Consider the following 23,149-nt stretch of genomic DNA (forward strand, 5'->3'; position numbering starts at 1 on the left):
CTCCCCCGACCAAGCAGCCCCAGGGCAGGACTCGCTGGAAGTGACTGTGCAGTCAAGTCTAGAGAGGAGACGTGGGAACGCAGATAAGTACATCCTTATACTTACCTCAACAGTCCATCCATCCCCAAGGGAACCAGAGCATCGGCAGAGGGTAGGCGTCGGATGCCCCATGAGGGCATTTGACCCGAACTTTGATGGGTAACTGGAGCTTCCTGGAAAAGAGACTGTGTTTCCAGGTAGGTGGACTAGAATATGCAAAAGCATTGAATCGTACAAGAGCACGGGTGTTTGGAGAAGGGTTGGTCCTGTGTGGCTGATCAGGGAATGTGGGATCGGAAAAGGATATGGCTGGAGAAGGAGATTGGGGCGGGCCGCACAGAGCTGGTACATCCCATGAAGGCCAAGGGGGACCTCTTAAAAATTCCTCTGTGTTTAGGAGAAGTGCCTCACATGGGGCACCTGGGTGGCTCAGTCATTAAGCGTCTGCCTTCGGCTCAGGTCATGATCCCAGGGTCCTGGGATCAAGCCCCGCATCGGGCTCCCTGCTCAGCGGGAAGCCTGCTTCTCCCTTTCCCACTCCCCTTGCTTGTGTTCCCTCTCTCGCTGTGTCTCTGTCAAATAAATAAATAAAATCTTGAAAAAAAAAAGAAGAAGAAGAAGAAGAAGCTCCTCATGCTTTCCATTGAGGGTGTCTGGGGTCTCCACACCTAAAACCCCGTGTCCAGTTGACAATGGGAAGCAGTGTGATGGTGATGGTGGTGGTGGAGACCTTTGCAGCTGCCTTAGAAAGTGGAACTGACTCTGTGAGTCTTCTGTTTTGCAGGGGGGTCAAGACATCCTGTCTATGATGGGCCAGTTAATGAAGCCAAAGAAGACAGAAATCACAGGTAAGAGAAACAGCAAGGCCTGAGAGCAAGAACCAGAACCGTAGGGCTCTGGACTCTGATGTACTGTGTGAGGCTCTTTGAGTGAATCCTTGGACCTGAGGAACTACTTTGGGACAGGTTCTTCCTCGTCATTCAGAGCCTGACTTCATCCTAGCGTACTGTGTGCTGTCTGGCCCGGAGTGCTAGCGCACTCTCTTGAATGCATTCAATATCCTTGCACTCATCTTTGAAGATGGAGGCCATCACAATCTGGTCCCTTCGAGGTCCCGGAAATGTGGACGGTATCAGTCCAGCTATGCAGGACAGCTCCTGCCAGAGCACTCCTGAGCACAGCAAGCTCCACCGCCTCGGTCCTGGCTCTTTTTGCTCTGCAGCGGCAAGGCAGCTCCCAGCCTGCCCAGCTCAGCTTCCTGGGCACTTCCCATGGCTTGGCAGGAATGTTGTTTCTCCCTTGTGGACCTTCAGTTTCCCCTGCTTCTCTTCCCAACTGGCACATCCCTCTTTTTTCTAAGCACCTGTCACTTTAAAATGTTAAACATTAAAGCCTGTTACCTGTTTTGAGTTAGCCAGCAGAGTGATCTGAGACTTTTCTAGTAGAGTCGCCAAGATCAGTTTCTGTGTTTTCACGGTTTTGACCATGACCTCTTTTGACCATCCCTGCCTCCTGGCTTTGGTGGAAGATGCAGCATCAGATCTTTGTGTTCTGTATTTGTGAGCAGCTCCCTCCTCATGATAGTGCAGGAGCTGGTTTGGAGCACAAGAACGGTCACCTTAGGTGGTCTCATGTAACTCTTGAGAGACCCATCCCTCTAGAGCTCTGAGATTGGACCTTTCCTCAGAACCTGCCTTCCTCACAGGTTTCCTTCCAGAGAGCCTTTTGCATGTACTGTATTCCTTCATCTAGGCACTTGATTGAAAGTTAATTAACCCAAGCTTTGTCATACAGGGCCAAAAGAAAGGGTCATTTGATGAGTGCAGAACAGGAAAATTTGCATATGAAAACTCACTTCAAGCAGGACTCCCCAACTTCTGTTCTCTGGGATGTGGCAGGGCACTAGGTGGGTGGGTGTGAGTAATAAAGCAAAGTGGAGAGCGTGACTGGGGGGTGCATGCCCCTGTGAAGACATGCAAAACTGTAAAAGCCATTACAGACTTAACATGTCGGCAGGGGAAGCTGCCAGTTCTGTGACTTCTCCGTGGTGATTATCCCTGTTTTCAGATCATGACACCGAAGTGGGAACGTAACCTGCCTGGGGTCATATAGCAGTAAAAGTGGGCCCCACACTTGGCTTTGGATCAAATGGGGATGGGAGAAGAGGAGAGGAGGTGACTGCTTCCCCACCTAACCGTGCCTGTCTCTTCTTACTGTCTCCTAGACAAACTCCGAGGGGAGATTAACAAGGTGGTGAATAAGTACATTGATCAGGGCATTGCTGAGCTGGTTCCAGGTGTGCTCTTCGTTGATGAAGTCCACATGCTGGACATCGAGTGCTTCACCTACCTGCACCGGGCCTTGGAGTCTTCTATCGCCCCCATCGTCATCTTTGCGTCCAACCGAGGCAACTGTGTCATCAGGTAGGGTGAGTCCATCTGGGCTCATGTTTTCAACCCATAATGTTGTGAGTCAGGATAGAGATGAAGGGAGATCATGTTCATTTTGAGAGAAACCTGCCAAAGTGGCTTGTCTTCACAGGTAGTTCATGCATCAGCCTCATTCCCTCATGGCCATCCAGGGCAACAGCCATCCTGTTGCTGAATATGAGGGCCTCCCACATGGTCTCTGGGGTTACAGTGTGGTGTGATTTGGTCATTCTGTTGGAGAGGGCAAAGGTAAGGCCAGTCAGGCTGGCCTTGGGTGACCTTACATATGTTAATTTCTATCCTCATACTAGCTGTGGGTCGTAAGTATTCTTGGCTTTGTGTTTTAGATGAAGAAACAACAGCAGAATAAATCCTGGTTGTAAAGATAAAGATATGATGAGGACCCAGATCTTTCTAATAATGAAACCAGTAACAAAACCAGTATTTTCTCTGTATCTCTCTACCTTCTTGGAGCCACACTGGTGCCTGCCCCTGCCCCTACCCCTACCCCCCTGAGGCCTGCCTTTGGGAAGGGTGGATGTTGAGACCTGGAAGGCACATGCCCACATGATGCTCACCCTGCCAGGATGGGCCCAGGGCTGGGTGGGGGGGTCTTTCTCGAGTTTCTTTTTCTCCTGAGTACTCTGCAAATGAGCAGATGAGCCCCAGAGAACACACTGTCTTCCCAGCTCTCAAGGGCCATGTACTTGGTAGTTTTCTTGCTCTTTGGTTTTCTGTGCTCCGGTTTGAATGCTGGGGCACAAAGCAGGGTGGTGAAGAGCCCTTTTCAAGCCTGCCGGGGAGAAGTGTGGGAGAACAGAGCCCTGGAGGCTGCGTGCTCCTGGCAGCAGGGGTGGTAGGAATCTGGAAAGAGACCCTAAGGCCCATGAGTATCTCAGTACAGAGCTGGAGCCAGACCAAGTTAGGAACCCAAATTGCTGATTCACCTAGACTTGCCTCTGAATGATGGTGGGTCACATGCAGGACTTTAGCTGGCTCTTGACAGAGTTTTGTCTCCATTGAGATTGTTCCAAGGCTATGCTGCTGGCTCTGGGGCAGCTCCCCTCTCAGGTGATCGTTCTGTTTCAGAATTAGGATTTGCTTACATGATTCAAATTCATGTGGCAGCAGCTTGTAGTCATTCTTTGAATCCCTCCCTGTATTGGTGTCTTGACAAGATCACCATCACAGGTGTTTTCTGCATTCTTGGGGAGAAGGCAGCTTATTCCAGGGCCAGGCCAGTCGTTGGTGAGAGGAGCTGGCTACCTGGGCAGCCTCTGGAAACCAGTATGTGACCTGGTGCCTGGTGAGCCTGGCATCCCTGCCGCCCACACCCTGTAGTTTTGCTGGACTTCTGCTTGCTTTGGTCAGACCTGGCTTCAGTCTGAAAGTTGGTGAAAGGCTCAGCCTGGACTGATGGCGCCCCCTGCTGGGGGGCTCTGCCAACAGGCTCCTCTCCTTCACAGCAGATAACCCAACCCAGCAGATGCCAGTGGAGCCTGGCAGCGTCTGACAGGAGCAGACTCTTAGGCCTCAGAGTACCTTCTCTCAGACCCATCCCACCCGGGAAAAAAGTACACAGGAAGATGGTTCTGAACTCAGAGCATGCCCAGTGGGGATGGAGCTCTGGTCAGCCTGAAACCTGGGAAACTTGGCCCCAGCGCCCCCAGACGGATTTCATCAAGGGCTGCTAGAGGCTTTGGCTGCCCACTGCTGCCAGACCGCAGTGGGAGGAAGATGCTCAGCGTGTGATGCTTTCTGCAGCTCTGCTGAAGCAACCAGAATTGGGCTGTATGCTCTAGATGAAGGTTTTGGTGCGAAGCGCTGGTAGCTGGTAGGGCTTTTGTTGTAGTGGTGAGAATAATGTGAAATTAGCAACAATAAAAATAATAGCCAACATGTATTGAGGAGTTCCTTCTGTGCACACTGCTGGTCACACCTCAACTTATTGGGGAAGGGACTGGTGTTCTCACTGTTCACATGAGGATACTGAGGCTCCACCACGATGGGGGACTTGGCCAAGGTCATACAGCTCAGAAGTAAGGCTGGGGTTTGAATCTAGGGTGTTGGACTTCAGAGCTCATGCTCCCAACGAGATTTGGTTTAGATGTGAAGTGTTGAAATTTCTGGAATATTGGTACAGTTTCGGCAACATATGACTTGCTTCCCCATAGACTTTACTCCTGGAGGGAGCTGTCGAGCTTCCTTGCCCTTCAGACCCATATCTGACCTCCAGAGCTCGAAAGGCAAGAGGAGGGAGGGAGCTCCCTGTAACTGAGGGCTTCCTCTGTGCCCGAAACTGTCCACGGTACTCTAAGTAGGTCACCCCATGTAATCTCCTGCACCTGACGATTCTGTGGGCAGGTGACCTCATTTCCAGACTCCCACGGGAGGTGATGTGAGTGGGCCACAAGCCTGGGGGTCGGCTGGCTCTAAAGCTCCTGCCACCCCTGTTCTCCCGCACTGTTTCTGGTCAGTGTGGGGTGTGGAGGGGGGGCTGAGCTGGTTCAGGTCACTGCCGCCTCTGTCAGGGAGTGGCTGTGAAAGTGCCAACTGCCCCCTCTTCCTCTAGGTCATGTCTCCTTGTGCACAGGGCAGGGTAGCCATTCTTGCAGGAGCACCTTCAGGCCTCAGGCTCCTCCTGGGAAGAGAGAATGCCCCTGGGCGCCAGGGGTGGTGCAGCTGCATGGGCTCCACCCTCCCTTGCCACCCTCAGAAGTCCCTTCTGGGGGCGCCTGGGTGGCTCAGTTGGTTAAGCGACTGCCTTCGGCTCAGGTCATGATCCTGGAGTCCCGGGATCGAGTCCCGCATCGGACTCCCTGCTCAGCGGGGAGTCTGCTTCTCCCTCTGACCCTCTTCCCTCTCGTGCTCTCTATCTCTCATTCTCTCTCTCTCAAATAAATAAATAAAATCTTTAAAAAAAAAAAAAAAAAGAAGTCCCTTCTGTGCCAGGACCCTCAGCCATTAAAGGAGAGACTGGCCTTGATCCAGCTCCCCAAACTTAAGGGGTCTTCTTTTCCTGTGGGGAATAGCTCCCTGGGGTTAAGGAGTCTTTGTGGGAGTTTCTCTCCACAACTCACTCTGTTGCAGCAAAGAGCAAGACTTAAACAGTGTAGTCTCCATTCGGTGTATTCCTGTGGCAGAAGATGGTACATTTGAAGAAAACAGCTTTATGGAGATATAATTCACATACAGTATAATTCACCCAACTAAAGTGTACAATTCAGTGGTTTTTAGTATAGTCACAAAGTTGTGCAACCATCACCACTGTCCGTTTTAGAATATTTTCGTCACCCCAGAAAGAAATCCTATACCCGTCAACAGTTATCCTGCTGCCACGCCTCACCCCCAACTGTTTTCCCCCTCTCTTCTCCCCACAGCCGCTGGCAGCCATTCATCTACTTTCTCTATGCGTTCGCCTTCTCTGGACAGTTCATATAAACGGCTCCACACGACCTGTGCTCTTTTGTGCCTGGCTTCTTTCACGGAGCATAATGTTTTCAAGGTCCATCCGTGTTGTAAACCGTGTTAGTGTTTATTGGTTTTTAAGGCTGAATAGTATTCCAAAATGTGGAATATTTAATAATACACTGGCCCTTTAATTAGTTGATGGACATTGAGTCATTGGGTTGTTTTTACTCTGTGGCTCTTATGAATAATGTTGCCCTGAACATCTGTGTACAACTTTTTATGTAGACTTTGGTTTTTATTTCTCTTGGGGACATACCTATCAGTGGAATTACTGGGTCCGATGGGAATTCTTTTTACCCTTTCAAGTTGCTGCCAGACTGCTTTCCACAGCGGCTCACCATTCTCACCAGCGGTGGCTGAGGGGTCCAGCTGCTCCACAATCTAGACGACACTTGCTACGGACGTTTATAGTCTAGCCTTCCACGGGGGTGTGAAGTGGTAGTTCACAGTGGTTTTGATTTGCATTTGGCTATTGATTTTGAGCATCTTTTCATGTGTTTCTCAGCCATTTGTATGTCTTCTGGGGAGAATTGTCTGATACTCTCATTTGCCCATTTTTTTTTATTCAGGTTATCTTCTTATTATGAGATCTAAGAATTCTTTATGTATTCTGATACTAGACCTGTACCAGATGTATGATTTGCAAATATTTTCCTCCAATCCTGTGGGTGGTTTTTTCAGTTTCTTGATAGTGTCTTTAAGTTTTGATGCCGTCCAGTTTTTCTCTTATTTCTTTGGTTGCTTGTGTTTTTTGGGCTCATATCCGAAAAAACATTTAAGGTCACAAAGATTTACACCTGTGATCTCTTCTAAGAGTTCTGTAGTTTTAGCCTTTACGTTTAGGTTTATGATCATTTGTGGTTAATTTTGTGTATAGTCTAAGGAAGAGGTGTGTCCAGCTTCACTCCTTTACCTGTAGATGTCCGACTGTCCCAGGACCATTTGTTCTTCAGTGAATCGTCTCGGCAGCCTCATCAGAAAAACAAATGGTTTTCTTCTTAGCACTCTGCCTGTGTCCACTGAGCCAGGGTGCAGTGGACTTACGGGAGTTACCCTTCACATTACCCAGAGAGGTGTTCTCCACTGCGTCTCCTGTCATCAGAAAAGCTTTGTGGTATCTGTGTTCCTGTAGCCACAGGGTTATATAAAGAAGCAGTCAGGCAGTGATTCTCAGCCAGGGACGTTGTGACTTGTCATGACTTTGGGTGCTACTGGCATCTGGTCGGTAGAGGCCAGGGATGCTGCTGAACATCCTACAATGCCCAGGAGAAGCCCCTACAAAAATTATTTGGTCCACAATGTCAAAAGTGTCAGCGGAGGAACCTTGAATTATAGTAAGATGGAAACGTTCACAATTGAGTCAACCCTTTGCACTTATAAGTGTAGCTATAGGATACAGAAGTGCAGTGACCTTGTTCCTGCAGATAGACCATATTGGATTCTAAGGAGAATTAGGTCTGTGGCATCACAGCCCAGAACTATATATCTGGAAGAGGCATGGCATTAACACAGTTGGAACAATTGTCAAATGGCCTAATGGTGAAATCAATATTGGGCTGACACCAAAGCCAGAAAGGAGCCTCTGGGTACAAGAATAAATCTGCAATTTTAGCCAAAATGTAATTATTGCAGTTTATTATTAGCAATTTTATAATCTAATCTGACAGTTATGGCAGCCTTGTCAGACAGTGATTGCTCTGCACTGAGAGCTCCTTCTGGGCTCACCGCCCCCCCCGGAGGAGCACTGGTAAATAGGGGCTTCCGGTCCCTCACCCACTTAGCAAGTGATGGGACAGACCCTTTTGTGGGATTTTTGCAGCATAGAATCCCAGAAACTATTTTTTACTAATATGTTTTCTAAAAGAAACTTTGTACCTAAGTTTCATAGCTTGGACAAATGTTTCGGCTTTAATTCCTGAAAAATACTTGGCAGTCTTTAAGCGGACCTTTTTGTTTAAATTTTTAGTTTTGTGGATTCAAAACTGTAAGAGTTTTTTCTTTGTTTTTTGCATAAAAAAGGAAACATCAAATTAAATTTAAAGAAAAAAATCTGAAAAAAACTGGAGTTTTGCGTCTTGGTGAACAACTTTATTGGAAAGGTTGGAGAAAAATAAAGATGCCCTTTCACTTAAGAATTTGTGGGTTAAGGGGCGCCTGCGTGGCTCAGTTGGTTGAGCGTCTACCTTCGGCTCAGGTCATGATCCCAGGGTCCTGGGATCGAGCCCCACGTCGGGCTCCCTGCTCAGCGGGAAGTCTGCTTTTCCCTCTCCCTCTGCTGCCCAGCGCCCCCCCGCTTGTGCTCTCTCGCTCGCTCTCTCCCAGATAAATAAATAAAATCTTTTTTTTTTTTGGTAAAGATTTTATTTATTTATTTGACAGAGAGGGACACAGAGAGGGAATACAAGCAGGGGGAGTGGGAGAGAGAAGCAGACTCCCCGCTGAGCAGGGAGCCCGATGCGGGGCTCGATCCCAGGACCCTGGGGTCATGACCTGAGCCAAAGGCAGACACTTAACGACTGAGCCACCCCGGCGCCCCTGGATAGAATTTCAACAGCTAGATTTCTTTACTGAAGTTGTATTTCTTGAATGCTCACTTGTATTTGAAACTGAATATTCTGGTAATATTAACAACTAAATCCAAATGACCTGCCTTGTTCTCTGTTCTATTGATGAGTTATGACCCCATAGACTCTGCAGTCTGGCGTAAGTTTAGGAATGCCAGAGTCAGTGCTGACATCGAGCTGCTGCTGCGACTCTCGGAGGCTGAGGCAGGAGCACACGGCATAATAGCACATTGGGCTTTCAGACACAGCGGCTGAAGCTGACCTTGTGTGCTACCAGCTCTGCTCGGCATGCCTCCTGTTGGGCAGTTGGTGTCTCGTGGCCTCATGGGTTGGCAGGGCTCCCTCCTGGGCCACTCTTCCTATGGCTTGGCTAAGGATTCGAGAGAAAAATAGGCACAAAGGACATGATTAGACAGTTCCCAAAAGGCAAGAAAATAATCAATGGATCTAAGGGAAACATTCAAATGATTCACTAATAATCAAGGAAATGTAAATTCAAACAAAGTGTTACCCTTTCTTTTTTTAAACCATTAAAGCAGCAAAATATTTAAGAATTAGAATATCCTGTGCTGGTTATAATGCACTGAGATCAGATCACTCATGTAGCTGTGGAAATTAGTTCACTCATTCATTCAAACATACTCAGGATTGTAGCAGGTACTCTGAGAGTTGCTGAGGAAATGTTTATGGCTGTATGCATGAAATTATTTATCAAACATCATTAATAATAGCAACAGTTGGAAACTACCTAAATGCCCAACAGTTTGGGTTAAGGAAAATACTTGATGGGTTTTTTTTTTTTTTTAAGATTTTATTTATTTATTTGAGAGAGAGGGAGAGAGTGCGTGCCTGCACGAGCAGTGGGGAGGACAGAGGCAGAGGGAGAAGCAGACTCCCCAATGAGCAGGGAGCCTGATGTGGGGATGTGGGACTCCATCCCAGGAAGGACCCTGGGATCACAACCTGAGCAGGCAGACACTTAACTGAATGAGCCACCCAGGTGCCCCCTTCATGGGTTATTAAAACTGAAGCAGCATGGACAAAAGCAAAAAAAATCTACACACTTAGTGTGATTTATAAAGACATCTATATGAAAATTTGGTAAATATCTGTATGAATATTTTTAATAGGATTTTAGGTGGCCTTTTTTTCCCTCTTTCCCAAATTTCCTATTGTATTGACATTTGCTAAAATAATGAAGTTGTTTTTGATGCCACCTGAATGTTAATTGGTTCACTCTGTGGTCATGGGTTGACTCAGGATTGAACTGCCTGCTTTGTCATTGTGAGTACCTCAGCCATGTTTCCAGTATCCAGTTTCTGGTCTCAGAGAGGCCTGGGTGATGTGATCATTTTGGCCCTTGCAGGGGTACTGAAGACATCACCTCTCCTCATGGCATCCCTCTTGACCTTCTGGACCGTGTGATGATCATCCGGACCATGCTGTACACCCCACAGGAAATGAAACAGGTGAGCCTCCCTTCCCCCGCCCTTCCCTCTTCTCCCCTCATTTACTCCTAGCGTTCCCTGTTGCTGTGCAGAAAGGTATCCATGGAGCAGACCTGGCTTCCACCACCATTCTGGCACTTAGCTGCTGGCCTTGGGCAAGTCACAGTACTCCGGGGCTTCAGTCCTCCCGTCCGAAAGATGGGTGGGCTGATGAGACGTTGCCTGAGGTGTCCCCAAACCTCAGCTAAGGTCTGTGGGTCCTGGCTGTTGTCTCTTCTACTACATGCATTCTGATAAACTTTAGGAAAGGGATAGTGAAAAAATCAACTTGATGACAGCCATTAGGGAGGCCACCAGCTGTAGGACAGAGGCAATAAGATATGATTTAGCAGTCATTCTTGGTGTCTCGGCCAGCCCCTGTCCGAGGCCTCTTCTGCTGAGTAGGCAAAGCCAAGTACTCCATCCCACCAGAACCCACAGCAGGCTGGCTCCAAAAGGGCACAGAACCTGGAGTGGGGCGAGAGCCTGTCTGCTGCAACCAGTGTGACTAGTGGCAGGTCTCCTGGGGGCTGTGGAGGCCATAGAGATGATGGTGAAGCAGGGTCACACAGCTTAGAGGGGCCCCTGGAAGTGGTGGTCCTAAAACTAACCTATAAGAGGTGAAGGAGGTGTACCTGACTCAGAGCGGATACTCAGAATTCTGTGCGAGCTGGATTTGCGTTAGGCCTGAGGATGGGAAATGAAGCAGGTGTCTGCAGTCGGGCCTTACCCCAGGGGGCACCGTCCCAGCTCTCCCCACAGGGTTCGTCTCTTGCTTGATCTGGAGTTGGAGCACCACGTGCCCAGGCACTTTACACTTAGAATTTCTAGTCCTCTTCCTGGTACTGCCAGGTAGTCCTTGATCCCCTCTCTTCCTGTGTATGGCTCAGTCCGTGAGTGGCAAGTCCTGGGTGCGGAGCCCAGGCCACGTGCTCAGTGGTGGGTTGTGCCCTAGGTTGGTGTCCCACTGGGGCAGCATTGCTGTGCTCTTGCCCTGCCTGGCCCACCCTTGTGCCAGAGAATCTTGCTCCCGGCATAGGTCTCTCACTGCGGGGTCCGTGTAGCCACAGACCAGGTGGACCAGGGCTAAACTGATGTCTCAGCGGGCCCTGCCTGGACCCTCTCCTCTCACAGAGCACAGGCCCTCTTTGTTGGATGTCATGCTGGGCCTGTGGACACACTTAGCAATGTGATTCCATTTGCTCCCCATTACCTGTGAGGTGGGAGAGCTATTGTCACTGTCATTCTTAAAGATGAGGACACAGAGACCCAGGCCCACTCGTCTGCCCAAGTTCATAAAACTTGTCAGTGGCCAGTAAGTGACAAGACTGACAAACCAGAGTCCAGGCTGCCTGGTCCAGAAACCCATGTTCTTCCTCACCGGGCCACTAGCTCCCACCTGCTAGACATAGCTCAGTTGGGGGTGGATTCCCTGTGGCAGTTTGTGAGCATGGCCTTTCCTTTTGCCTCTCCGGGGCACTCCCTGGCAGCACCCCTGCTCACCATGGTCCCCCCCCCAGCCCCGCCCCGCCGACGCTCGTTGTTGGCCAGCGCCCACCAGTGCCATGGTGATGTAGGGAGCTGGGGACCACCAGAGCTGTAACAGTGGGGGGCGGCTGCGGGCGCACTGTTGGGGACACAGTGTCCATGGCCGGGGCCCTGGCACCGGATCGTGGTCTCCGGATCCTGGATGAATGGTAGGTTGAAGCCAAGGCATTCACTGAACAGAAGCAGAAGCAGAAGCAAAGGAAAAGTTGGTTGCCCCCCCCAAACCTTACCATGGGACAGGAGCCCTGTGTCGTCCTGCCAGGAGAGGCAGCCCCACCCACTTGAGGTGCTTTGTGGCCGAGTGACTTGAGCCACTGGCACACCTCTGTGATCCTTGGCCTTCTTTGTCCTCTGGAAGGTCTGCTCTCTCTTTTCCAGGTTGTGAGGACTGAGGGACAGTAACCAAGGGAGGGGACCAGGCTGGCCATCCTTTGTCCCAGCGCAGTTATTACAGCTACTAATGGCTTACAGGTGTTCACCACCCGCTGGGGGCCTTATAGCAACTCCCAGTAACCAGGCTTTGAGGTTCCCGAACTACAAAGGTCCTGTGGTCACAGAGATAAGCTGCAGAGCTGGGACCCCACTCAGAGCCAGTTCACCTTTGTTGCCTCCATTCGACCCTGGAGCACAGGGTCCGAGCTCTCCTGAAAAGTTCTGCACTGTGCTTCTGGCTCCTGGGCTGGTTCCCTTCTTGGCTCAGTCAGGAGGGTGAGCAGAGGTCACTGCAGCTGCCAGGACGCGCATTGCTTTGTTCTGATGGGCTCGAGGGATAACCTCAGCATTTTTACTGGAGCCCGGGTAAGTTTTTAAAAAAACAAAGTAAATATAACTTGTGTACTCTGCCATCAGTGCCGACACCCTCATAAACTATCCCTGCAGGTTATTAAATGATTAAAGATCTAATTTATGAACTGTCCGTTTCCGAGCAGTCTGAAACAGGAGCTCTTGGGATTGCTCTGACCTGCTGGCAAGAGAGGGAGTGAGAGCAGAGCGGCCCCGACACTCCTGAAGCCCGACTCTGAATGCTGTACAACTTGCTGAAGGCCAGATGCTCTGGGCTGAAGCTCTCTCCTTGACCAGACTCTCGGATTCAGTATTTGCATCTCCCTAGAGTTTCCGAAGTCCCCCGGAGGACATTTTTCTTGGCAGGACCTGGAGGTTTCCTTAATCCCCAGCTGTCAGGGCAAAGCCCTTTTCTGGTAGAGCACAAACCTCTCTGGCTCTGGCTGGTGTGGTCAGAGGGGACTCCTGTGGTTGGAGTCAGGAGCAGGGATCTCTCTTCCTGCTCTTTTTTGTGCCATCCTTAGGCCTATCCAGTAACTTCCCTCGCCTCGGCTACATTTAGCTTTGGCCCCTGGACAGTGGAATTCCTCATGCACAAGCTAAGAGTCTTTTGACAGAGGTCATACATGGCAGCCCACTGGCTGAATGAAAAGTTCTATGTAGCCAGTGCTGTGATTGTGAGTGATTCAAACAAGTTGCCAACATTTAGAAATTGGGACATCTCATACAGAAGTCTAAGTTTTGAGTCTCTTTGGACCAGATGGAACTTCCCTGAAAGCACCTGCCCTCCGCCCTGCGGCACCAGCGGCCTGCGGCAACCATGCCACCTGTCCTGGCTCGTGCAGCCTTGTCTGCCTTGGCTTCTGCCCTGGTCCAGTTCTGTGAGACCTGGCTTTCCTCTGGAGCACGACTTTCCCCATTCACGGCAGCTGACATGCGAGGGGCCCTCACCGGAGTTCCCAGATGCTGAGCGGCCTGCCCCAGTGGGTCTCTGCCTCAGAGCCTCAGGGCTGGTGTGAATTCAGAGTCTGGCTCCTGAACCTCTGGTCCCTCTCTTCCCCTTGCAAGGGTTTAGCTGGGGGCTCAGTCTTTCCCATTTCCTATTCCTCTACCTTGGGTGTTTTTATGGCTTTAATTTAAACAAGGGCTTCTTGATATCTTGTTTACGAAGCTGCCAAAGTGAAAAATTCCTGTATTATATGAGGCTCGAAGTCCTCGAGTTATCTCGGCTCCCCAACACACAACATCATTATCCCAGCTGCCCCTTATCACTCAGTGCTGGTGCGCCTGCAGGATCCTGGGGCCATGTGTGTTACAGCGGCCCTGCCGCCAGCCCGCCTCCCCTCGGCTTCACCAGGATCTTCACACTGCAACAAGCGTCAGCCTCTTAGTGATAGATTAGATATCTCCCAGTGATGTTATGAGGGCTGGTAAATCTTTAAAAGTAACTTTTTTGATTTATTTAATCATCGTATTTATCAAGCAAATAAAAAATGTCTCTTCTTGCCTGAGTGCTTATAGGTGGTGGTGCCCATGCTGGGGAGGAAGGTTAGAGCCCTGGAGGGAGCCCTGGCAGGTTTCGGAGGGGCCTGTGTTCTCCAGATCTAGGAACTGCATTAGGGAGGCTGGGGAGGCAGGGGCTGAGCTACCCTGGTGCACACCTCCAGGGGTACCAGCCGCCTTCTAGTCACTGTGAGCCCAGGCTGTAAGCTGTTCACACAGAATGTGGTTTGGCTAGAGCCCGAAGGTGTGCCAGCCCAGAAGTCCTGGGCGGAGGCCAGCTCTCTGCCCCTCCAGCCCGGGTTTGGGCCTCTTTAGCACTGATGATGCAGGACACATGGGACAAGGTCGTTTTTAAAGCACTTGATAAAGGGGACACTTGAGGTGAGTCACTGTTGATCATGGTCTTTCTCCTCCAAAAGATCATTAAAATCCGAGCCCAGACAGAAGGAATCAACATCAGTGAGGAGGCGCTGAACCACCTGGGGGAGATCGGTACCAAGACGACTCTGAGGTGAGCGCGTCTCCCCGGAGCTGCTCCCCACCTGCTGGTGCCTGCCCAAGGGCCCAGTGGGGCCACCGGAGGGCCCTGGGACATAAAGGCGGATCCCTCTCACAGGGCATAGGACCATGTCTGCCCTCATTGCTATGATGGGTCTTGTCCTGGGCACTGTGATTTAGAATGTGGAATATTCGGGTGATGATGCTCATAGAGCTAGAGTAACAGGTTAGGTCCCCTTGTCCTGTAGCAGATGCTCCCCTGTGTGGAGAGCTTGCCAGCCTCCTTGGTGGAGGCGACAGACGATCCCAAGATCAGGGTCCAAGGCAGACGGCTCACTGGCCAGGCTGTGCTTGGCCCCTCCCCTGGGGCTCTTCTCCAGGCTGAGGCGGGCAGGGAGGGGGAAGGACGGGTGTGGGCACAGATTGCTCTCCTGACTTCACCAGGGGTCCGAAGCCAGCTGCCTGTAGGATGTCCCTCTTAGTGCTTGAGAAATCATGACCCCAGTCCCTATTTCTGTTTCCCTTTGAGTCTGTTCCTTCCTCCAAGGTTGAAGCAGAACTGCAGGCTGTATTATTTGGGTGGAGCAGTGCTCTAAAAACTCCCAGAGTTTCGTGGCTTTGCAGGGGGGACGTGCTTTTAGTTGGCTATGTGTTCATTTGCCTGCTCTGTGCAGTGTCCCAGTCTGGGCCTTAGCATTTCTGGCCTGTGCCTGTGTACACCACAGTTTGTGGTCCCCCCTGCTAAAGATTTTATTTTATTTACTTTTTTTTTTTTTTTTAAGATTTTATTTATTTGACAGAGGCACAGCGAGAGAGGGAACACAGCAGGGGGAGTGGGAGAGGGAGAAGCAGGCTTCGGGCACCCTGGGATCATGACCTGAGCCGAAGGCAGACGCTTAACGACTGAGCCACCCAGTCCCCCCTTATTTACTTTTGTAAGTAGGCTCCACACCCAGTGTGGAGCCCAACATAGGGCTTGAACTCAACCTGAGCTGAGATCCAGAGTCAGACGCTTAACCAACTGAGCCAGCCAGGTGCCCCTGTGGTCTCTTTGAAATAGCAGTGTAGTTACTGCTGTTACAGAGAACTTCTAGACTGACAGAGATTTGGGGGCTAGGATGTGTCATGCCGGTGACTTCCCTCCTCTGATGGGGTCATGAGACGGCAGGTCTTGCTGGTGTGGTGAGGGGGCTGCCACCCATGGCCCCATCTCACCCCTGCCCTGGCCCCTGTCACTCTAGGTACTCGGTGCAGCTGCTGACCCCAGCCAACTTGCTGGCTAAGATCAATGGGAAGGACAGTATCGAGAAAGAGCATGTCGAGGAAATCAGTGAGCTCTTCTATGATGCCAAGTCCTCGGCCAAAATCCTGGCTGACCAGCAGGATAAGTACATGAAGTGAAGACAGCTGAGGTGTTCTGGAGAGACTCCGGGCGTGCCTGGCTGGGTGCCGCCTGCGAGCAGGAGGCTCGCCCTGCGCTTTGGGCTCTGTCCCCTTCGGCCACGGCAGGCAGCACCAGCTCAGTGTGGAAAGTGTTGCTTTTTAAATTATTGTCACTTCTCCTGCGGTTGCTTTGAAGGAACCCTGCCTCACCTGGCATGTTTTCTAATAAATCCTTGTAGGTTATTTTGATGACCTGTCTCTCTCTAATTTTTTAAAAAATAAACCGTATTTTAGAATAATTTTAGATTTCCAGAATTGTTGTGAAGATAGTACAGGGAGTTCCCATATACCTCGTGCCACTTTGCTTAACTGTTAATATCCTACAGTGCTGGTTTGGCACATTGTCCCAGCTAATGAGCCAAAGTTAATATGTTATTGTACCCTATTCGCCTTTCCTGGGTTACTGAGCGGCCTCATCTGTCCCAGGATCCCGCCCAGGATGTCACGTTACATTTAGCCATCATACCCTCCTTCAGTTCCTCTTGGCTAGGACAGTTCCTTGTTTTTTCTACATTGACGGAAAGAGGTGTGCTGGTCAGGTGTTCTGTTGAATATCCTGCAGCGGGTTGGTTTGATGTGTTTCTCGTGGTGACCCAGGGTTTTGGGTTCTTGGTGGCAGACCACAGAGGTGCAGTGCCATTGCCATCACACTGCATTGAGGGTTCGCGTGTTGGTGTGACTTCCCCCTGTTGATGGCTGGCCTCAGTCACCTGGTTGTCGTGTGCATCCTTCATGGTGTCCTCTTTGGAAGGAGTCATTAAGCAGCCCACACGTAAGGCTGGGGAGTTCTGCTCCACCCCCCTCCTTTTTTTTTTTTTAAAGATTTGAGAGAGAGCACATGCATGAGGAGCGGGGGAGGCTAGAGGGAGAAGCAGATAACCGAGCAGGGAACCTGACCCGGGGCTTGATCTCAGGACCCTGAGATCATGACCTGAGCTGACGGCAGATGCTTAACCAACTGAGCCACCCAGGCGCCCCTCTGCTCCATCTTCTTGAGAGCTGGGTATCTACATAAATTATTTGGAATTCTTCACAGGAGGTATCTGTTCTTCCCATTGTCTCCCATTTGTGTATTTACTCAATCATTTATATCAGTGTGGTTCAGGGATATTTATCATATACTTGGGGTTATAATCCAATACTACATTATTCTGTGGCTCAGATTGGTCCAGTTTTGACTGTTGAGAGCTCTTTCGGTTGGCTCCTGTGTCCCTTTGACATATTAGTCCACCGAGTGGGGCTTTCAGCCCCATGAGAGGAAGGGGCAATGGCAGCCCTGACAGCACAGTGGGACATCTTGCCTGGTAGCATGAGCACAACTTTCTGCCTCTGCCCCGCGCAGGCCTCGTCAGCCAGCTTAGCCACAGAAGTGGTGCCTCAGGAAAGGCTCGTTGTTGGTTCTCTGCCCACATGCGCAGGGCCTCTGTGCTCTCAGTGGACAGGAGAGGGGACCCACCAAGATGGGTATCTTGATCCAGTCAGGGCTTTAATCCCAGTCAGCCATGAGGGCCTTGTGGGGCAGGCACAACTATTGTCCCATGAGTGATACCCGCCCGAGCATGTCCAGGACACTCCAGGCAGGAGGGCTGAGGTCATGCTGTGGGCGTCCATCTAGCCCTCCGAGGGTCCCCTGGCCATACTCATGCCCCAGGAAGGCCCCAGCTAATCTGTGGATCTTCTGTGGGCCTGGACCCTGAGGGAGGTGCCCGCATGGGGGTCTTGGGGGAAGTGGGGGCAGGGAGGAGACTGGGTCTGGTGGGGCATGGTGAGATACTTTCTGAAGTCAGGGCTGAACTCTGCAGCCTGCCTGGGCTGCCCAGATCCTCTGTCCTTGTTCCTGTGCCCCTGGCTCCCAACCCAAGCCACGGTAGAAAAGAAGAATGATACCTAAGGTGTGGCGAGAGCTGTTAGGTACTAGAGCCGTCTCCTTCCGTGTTCTCACAGTAGCCCCAGGAGATTGGGACAAGTTCAGTCCTGGTCAGCTAGTAAGAGGTGGAGCCAGCATTTGCAGTCAGCCAGGCTGGAGTCTGTGCTCCTAACCCCTACAGCTGTACCACCACCTTCCTCTGCGCTGAGTTGGCAGTGGGGCCTTCAAGATCTGAGCTTCGTACCAGGCCGGTGAGGCCAGCAGGCTCAGGTGTGAGGACGCTGACTTGCCTCGGATGCCCCAGAGGACCAGGGCAAGCTCTGCCCCAGCGGGACCTCTTCCCCCAGCCCCCAAATCTTCCACAGGGTTTGAGGAGCAGGATAGAAGCAGGGGTGCTGGCAAACCTCTCCAGCACAGGTGAGGACAGAGTCCTCCCAGCTGCTCTGGGAACCTGGATGGCCAGAGCAAGTCTGGGTGAGGAGGGGCGGGGGGGGGGCGGTTGGTCACAGCCCCTGCTCCAGCTCCTCCAGGATCTTGGCCTTGGTGGTGCCCAGGGAGCTGGCCCACCTCGCTCATCTGTGCTCCAGTGAGGGAGATGGTTCTGGATAGGTAGGAAGGTTGGGTTATTTTAATTTTCCTCCTATTTTTTCCAGCAAGGCCTGTGATTATTACATTAATCTTCCAGGTGAAGTTTTTACGACCGATCCCTCGCCGACTATGAGAAGTTTCTCCATCCATTACCAAGAGGGAAACAGACCCTCGTGGGGAGGAAAATATTTGTTACATCTTATCAGGCTGACACACAATCTAACAACAATTACAGCAGCCCCATTTTTTGCACTATTTCAGCTCCGGCGTGAAAAATTGTTGTAATATTAAAGTGAGTCAGGGTGGGGGCTGGTCATAGAAGTGGCTGGTGTTCCAAGCTCTGGGCCCAGGCTCTCCTGGGGGCCTCCTGGCAAGGGGAGGGAGTGTTTGCATGTAAATCCCAGCTCCCCAATTCTCTGCTCATGGCCTTGGAGATGCAGAGATGTGTGTGAATATGCTGGAAGGGCTCCTGAAAGACAATGTCCCCAGCTCTCGCTGGGAAGCCCCCTTGTCCCCCTCCTTCTCAGCCCAAATGTCTTCTTACCATCACACCTCTTAGGATGCACTCCCTAGATTGGTTCACAGGATACTACTGTGTTTTTAGGACTAAACACATAGATGGTGGTGTCACACCAGAAAGGGACTTCCTGGTTAGCAAACATTCCTCAACGTTTTTCTAATAAATCAGCTGCACAACAGTGGGGGTGTACTCCCTGTTGGTCTCCATAGCTGACCCCAGGGTCAGCAGGCTTCTGCCAGGAAAGCAGCAGACATTGGTCACCTGGCAGTCTTCAGCACTCCCGGTGGCCAGACCTGCTCTTGAGGGTCCCAGACCGGTGACAGGTGGGAGACAGGAGCAACCCGGTGCTGGCGGCACAGCACACAGGGATGAGGTTTTGATTGGGTTTGGCCCTTGGTCCTGATGAGGCTAGTCCCTTCTGGTCCTCTGAGCTTTGGTTTCCTCATCTATAAGATGGGGGCAATCTTTTTTTTTTTTTTTTAAGATTTTATTTATTCATGAGAGACGGGGAGAGAGAGAGGCAGAGGGAGAAGCAGGCTCCCAAGGAGCAGGGAGCCCGATGCGGGACTCGATCCCAGGACCCTGGGATCATGACCTGAGCCGAAGGCAGACGCTTAACCAACTGAGCCACCCAGGCGCCCAAGATGGGGGCAATCTTATCCCATTAGATGGATGTGGGGACATGTGGAAGTGCTGTGTGGCTGCATCAGGCACTGCAGATGTACTGAAATTCAGCAAAGAGTTCCCAATTCCTGTCCCTCTTGGGAGAAGAGGTCACAGTTTGTCCAACAGGAGGCAGAAGCTGGCTAGCCTTCACCCCTAGCTATCTCAGGCAGCAGGCCCTTGGAAAGGCCTGGAAATCCCAGGTGGCTAGACCCTTCTGTTAGGCGCAAAGGACCGGCTCCTGCTCAGGGCCACACAGGTTTCCGAGCAGGGAAGAGAGAACCGGCCAAGGCATGAGCTCTTCCCTCTGTGTCTACAACTTGCAAAAACCATGTGCTGCCCCTCACTGGGCCCCTGGGCCCCCCAAGCCCCCTCCAAGACAGGGCTGGAGCAGCCAGAGGGGAGACACGGCTGCCCCCTTGTGCCGGCCAAGCAGTAGCGACCACTCGGCCCGGCCAACCCTCCCTTTTGGTCTCTGGGAAACCGTCCAGCCGGGGAGCAGAGTAGGGTCCACCTGGGCCCACCTACTGGGCGCTCACCACGCCTCCCCCTCCCATTCACCCCAGGGCGGCAGGCCCCCGGGGACGAGCCAGAGGCCGGCGCACGGTGACTGGGCAGCCCAGGGTGCGGGGCGAGCCGCGCAGCAGGGCCGGGTGCTGGGGAAGGGGCGGGCCGGTCGCGGGGGCTGGCTGTCGGCCCGGCTGACCCCGTCGCCCCTCCCCGTCACTCGGCGGCAGGCGCGGTGATTAATGGCCGGGCCGCGCCGCCCGTGCCGCCATCAGCGCGCGTCTGGGCGGCGATGGATGCGGCTGTCAGACCGGCCCGGCCCGCGCTGACCCCCGGCCCCGGCCCGGCGCGATCAATGGGCGGCGCGCGGCGGGCGGCGGCTGGGCCGGCGCGATAAGATGGGCCGATGGGCGCCCGCCGATTGCCCGCTCCGTCAGCCGCCGTCACCGTCCCCGTCACGCCGCCCGCGCGCAGATCGGCGCCGTCAGCGCCGCGTGATTAATGGGACGCGGGCAGCGGCGGGGAGGGCGCGGGCGCGCGGACCCCGCCGCGGAGGGACGCGCGGGGTGGGATGTGACACCGCCCTCTCCCACTGGGGCACAGGAGTCACCGAGGGGTGGCGGAGTGCGGGTCTGGAGCACACGCTGGTAGCGCGTGTTCACGGGCCCGGCAGGACCCAGGACACGCGTGTGGGGGACCCAGGCACCAGGGCTGGGGCAAGTCCATGCACAACGGGCACAGAGGTGTCGCCAAGGCCTGCTCTGGCCCACGTGCCCCGGTCACCCAGGGGCCTGCGTGACCCCAGCTGTTAGCGCACCGAGGGCCGGGAGTTGGGGGGACAGCTAATGTGACCTCTTCTCCCTGCCCCTGCCTGGGCCAGGCCTCTGCTACCAGGGCCACCAGGCTCCTCAGCCTTGGCAGGCCTCTCCCCACTGTCCCAGCCATCTTTGGAAACTCCAGATGTGACCCAGTCAGGCCCCTACTCAAAACCCTCTCATAGGTCCCCATGGCCCAGGGGACAAATCGCAGGGCTCGTGATTGCCCCTGCCCTCCTGCCAGCCCTGCGCCTGAAGGGCACACTCACAGCGCTCCCCCGCAGGACACCCCGCCTTCAGCTCGGCGCCCTGGGTTCACCCTGTCCTGCCCGCGCCGCACCAGGTGACCTCGGAGAAGAGCTGGCGGAGCGCCAGCGCCAAAGTCCACAGATGCACCTGAGGTGACCTGTTCCCCAGCCTCTCGGGGGGGAAAGAGCCAGGCCGCCTGGGACGGTCAGCCTCGGAGACCGCCGTCAGCTCACCCACCCATCGATAAACTGATAGGAAGGAGCCGTGGGCCTGGTGCTAAGGGAGGCGCCAGGAGGGCTTCCCAGAGGAGGTGACCTGAGCGCAGGGGGAGGCCAGACGCCCCAGGCCGGGGATAGCGGGGATGGGGGGGGGCCTAGTAGGCCGGGAGCCCGGTGGCCAGAGTGACCGAGGGCAAGCGCGGGGGCGGGGCCCAGCTGCGGCCTATCCGGTGGGCTGCGGTGTCTCAGGGGCGAGCGGCAGCGGGGACAATGCCAGTCCCTCTCCCTTTTCGCTTTCCGGGGGTCTGGAGAGCCTCCCCACAGCGGAGCCACAGCGCCCTCGCGCGGCCAGACGCGCACAGCGCCTGCCCCGCGTCGCGCCTCTCGGCCCCGGGCCCGGCCCGGTCGGAGGGTGGCGGGCGAGGCTAAGCCTGGCCTTAGGGACCAAGATCCCAGCGGACCCACAGCGGCCCAGCCCGCCTCCCTGCAATGGAGACCGAGGCAGGGCGGGCAGGGAGGGAGTGTCTGTCCAAAACTGCCTGTGGGAATAGAGCAGCCAGGGAAAGCTTACTGAGCTGGGTTTCTAATAATAATAATAATAATACATATCCATATATATATTTATTTAAATGTATAATTTAGATCATGGTTCAAAATGTAAAAAGCAAAGGCGTGTACAGTGGAGAACTTTCCTCTCCCCCTGCCCTCAAGCCGTCCCATCTTCCTCTGCCAAAGCAGCCAGCCTTACACCGGTGTACCCCGCCAGAGATGTTCTGTGTATACAAGCCGGGGCCACATGGATAGTGTGCTGCCCGACAGGTGTGAAAGTTTTCAAACATGAAAAGTAGCAGGAACTGTACAGTGACCATCCGTAGCATCAGGATGCTCTCCAGCCTTCCCTGCATCCAAGTTTATCCAATCTTTTCTCACTCATTCCAAGGCAAGTTGCAGCCGTCACCCTTCATCCCCAAATACTGTAGCATATACATATAGTTATCTAGAGTTCAGTATTTGTGTTTCTCTCTCTTTTTTAAAGATTTTATTTATTAGAGAGAGAGAGAGAGAGAGAGAGAGAGAGCATGGGCAGGGGGAGGGGCAGCGGGAGAAGAAGGCTCCCCGCTGAGCAGGGGGCCCAATGCGGGGCTCGATCCCAGGACCTGGAGATCATTATGTGAGCCAAAGGCAGCCGCTTAACCATCTGACCACCCAGGCACCCCGTGTTTTTCTTTGTTAAATTTATACACAGTGAAATGCATTAATCCTAAGGGGACCAATCCATGAGTTTTGACAAATGAAACCCAAACCCTATCAAAGATGTTTCTGTTGCCCTAGAAAAGTTCCCTTGTGCCTCTTCCCAGTCAGGCTGCAACACACTAGAGAGAGAGAGAGAGAGAGAGAGAGAGAGAGCACTGTTCTGGATGTTCTCACCAGAGAACATTGCTTCTCACAAAGCAAGCTTTGCCTGCTCCGGGGCTTCTTAAAAATGGGATTGTACGGTGTGCATACACTGTCTCATGACTGGTTCCGGTCAGTCACACAGACCCCTGCACCTGAGATTCACGCATGCTGTGGTGTGTAGCAGTGCTTTGTCCCGATTTCTGGAGATGCCGCTCTATGGGTGCACCACCCTTGACTCATCCGTTTACCTGTTGTTGGCTGTTTGGCCCGTTCTCACTTTTCAGCTTTCACGAATAAGCTATTTCTTTCAAGGAGAGAAATGTTACAGATGCCTGTCTTATTTTTAATTCTTTTCCAATATTCAGCAAATATATTCTCATAAAATAGTGAATGGTCTTACAGAATGTGTGTGTGATGTACACTCTTTTTATTTTTAAGTAATCCCTACACCCAACGTGGGGCTTGAACTTAACAACCTGGAGATCAAGAGTCGTGTGCTCCCCCGACAGCCAGCCAGGCGCCCCAAACGTTCTGTAGAAGTCTTTGTATATAGGCATAG

General features: G+C 52.6%; 1 protein-coding gene across 2 annotated transcripts in view; it reads left to right on the forward strand.

The window, feature by feature from the left end:
* RUVBL1 (RuvB like AAA ATPase 1) overlaps positions 1 to 15,954 on the forward strand; it is a 40,941-nt gene extending 24,987 nt beyond the window's left edge. For both annotated transcript variants that reach the window (XM_073901733.1, XM_025885414.2), the window contains 5 exons: positions 824 to 887; positions 2,264 to 2,462; positions 9,870 to 9,972; positions 14,244 to 14,335; positions 15,564 to 15,954. In XM_073901733.1, the coding sequence (XP_073757834.1) occupies positions 824 to 887; positions 2,264 to 2,462; positions 9,870 to 9,972; positions 14,244 to 14,335; positions 15,564 to 15,723 (618 nt within the window). In that variant the 3' untranslated portion in view covers positions 15,724 to 15,954. The remainder of the gene's footprint in view (positions 1 to 823; positions 888 to 2,263; positions 2,463 to 9,869; positions 9,973 to 14,243; positions 14,336 to 15,563) is intronic.
* Positions 15,955 to 23,149: the final 7,195 nt, after the last annotated feature.

This window comes from Callorhinus ursinus, unplaced genomic scaffold (assembly GCF_003265705.2).
Source record: "Callorhinus ursinus isolate GAN/ISIS: 27379988/994484 unplaced genomic scaffold, GSC_fseal_2.0 scaffold15, whole genome shotgun sequence".
Taxonomy (NCBI): domain Eukaryota; kingdom Metazoa; phylum Chordata; class Mammalia; order Carnivora; family Otariidae; genus Callorhinus; species Callorhinus ursinus.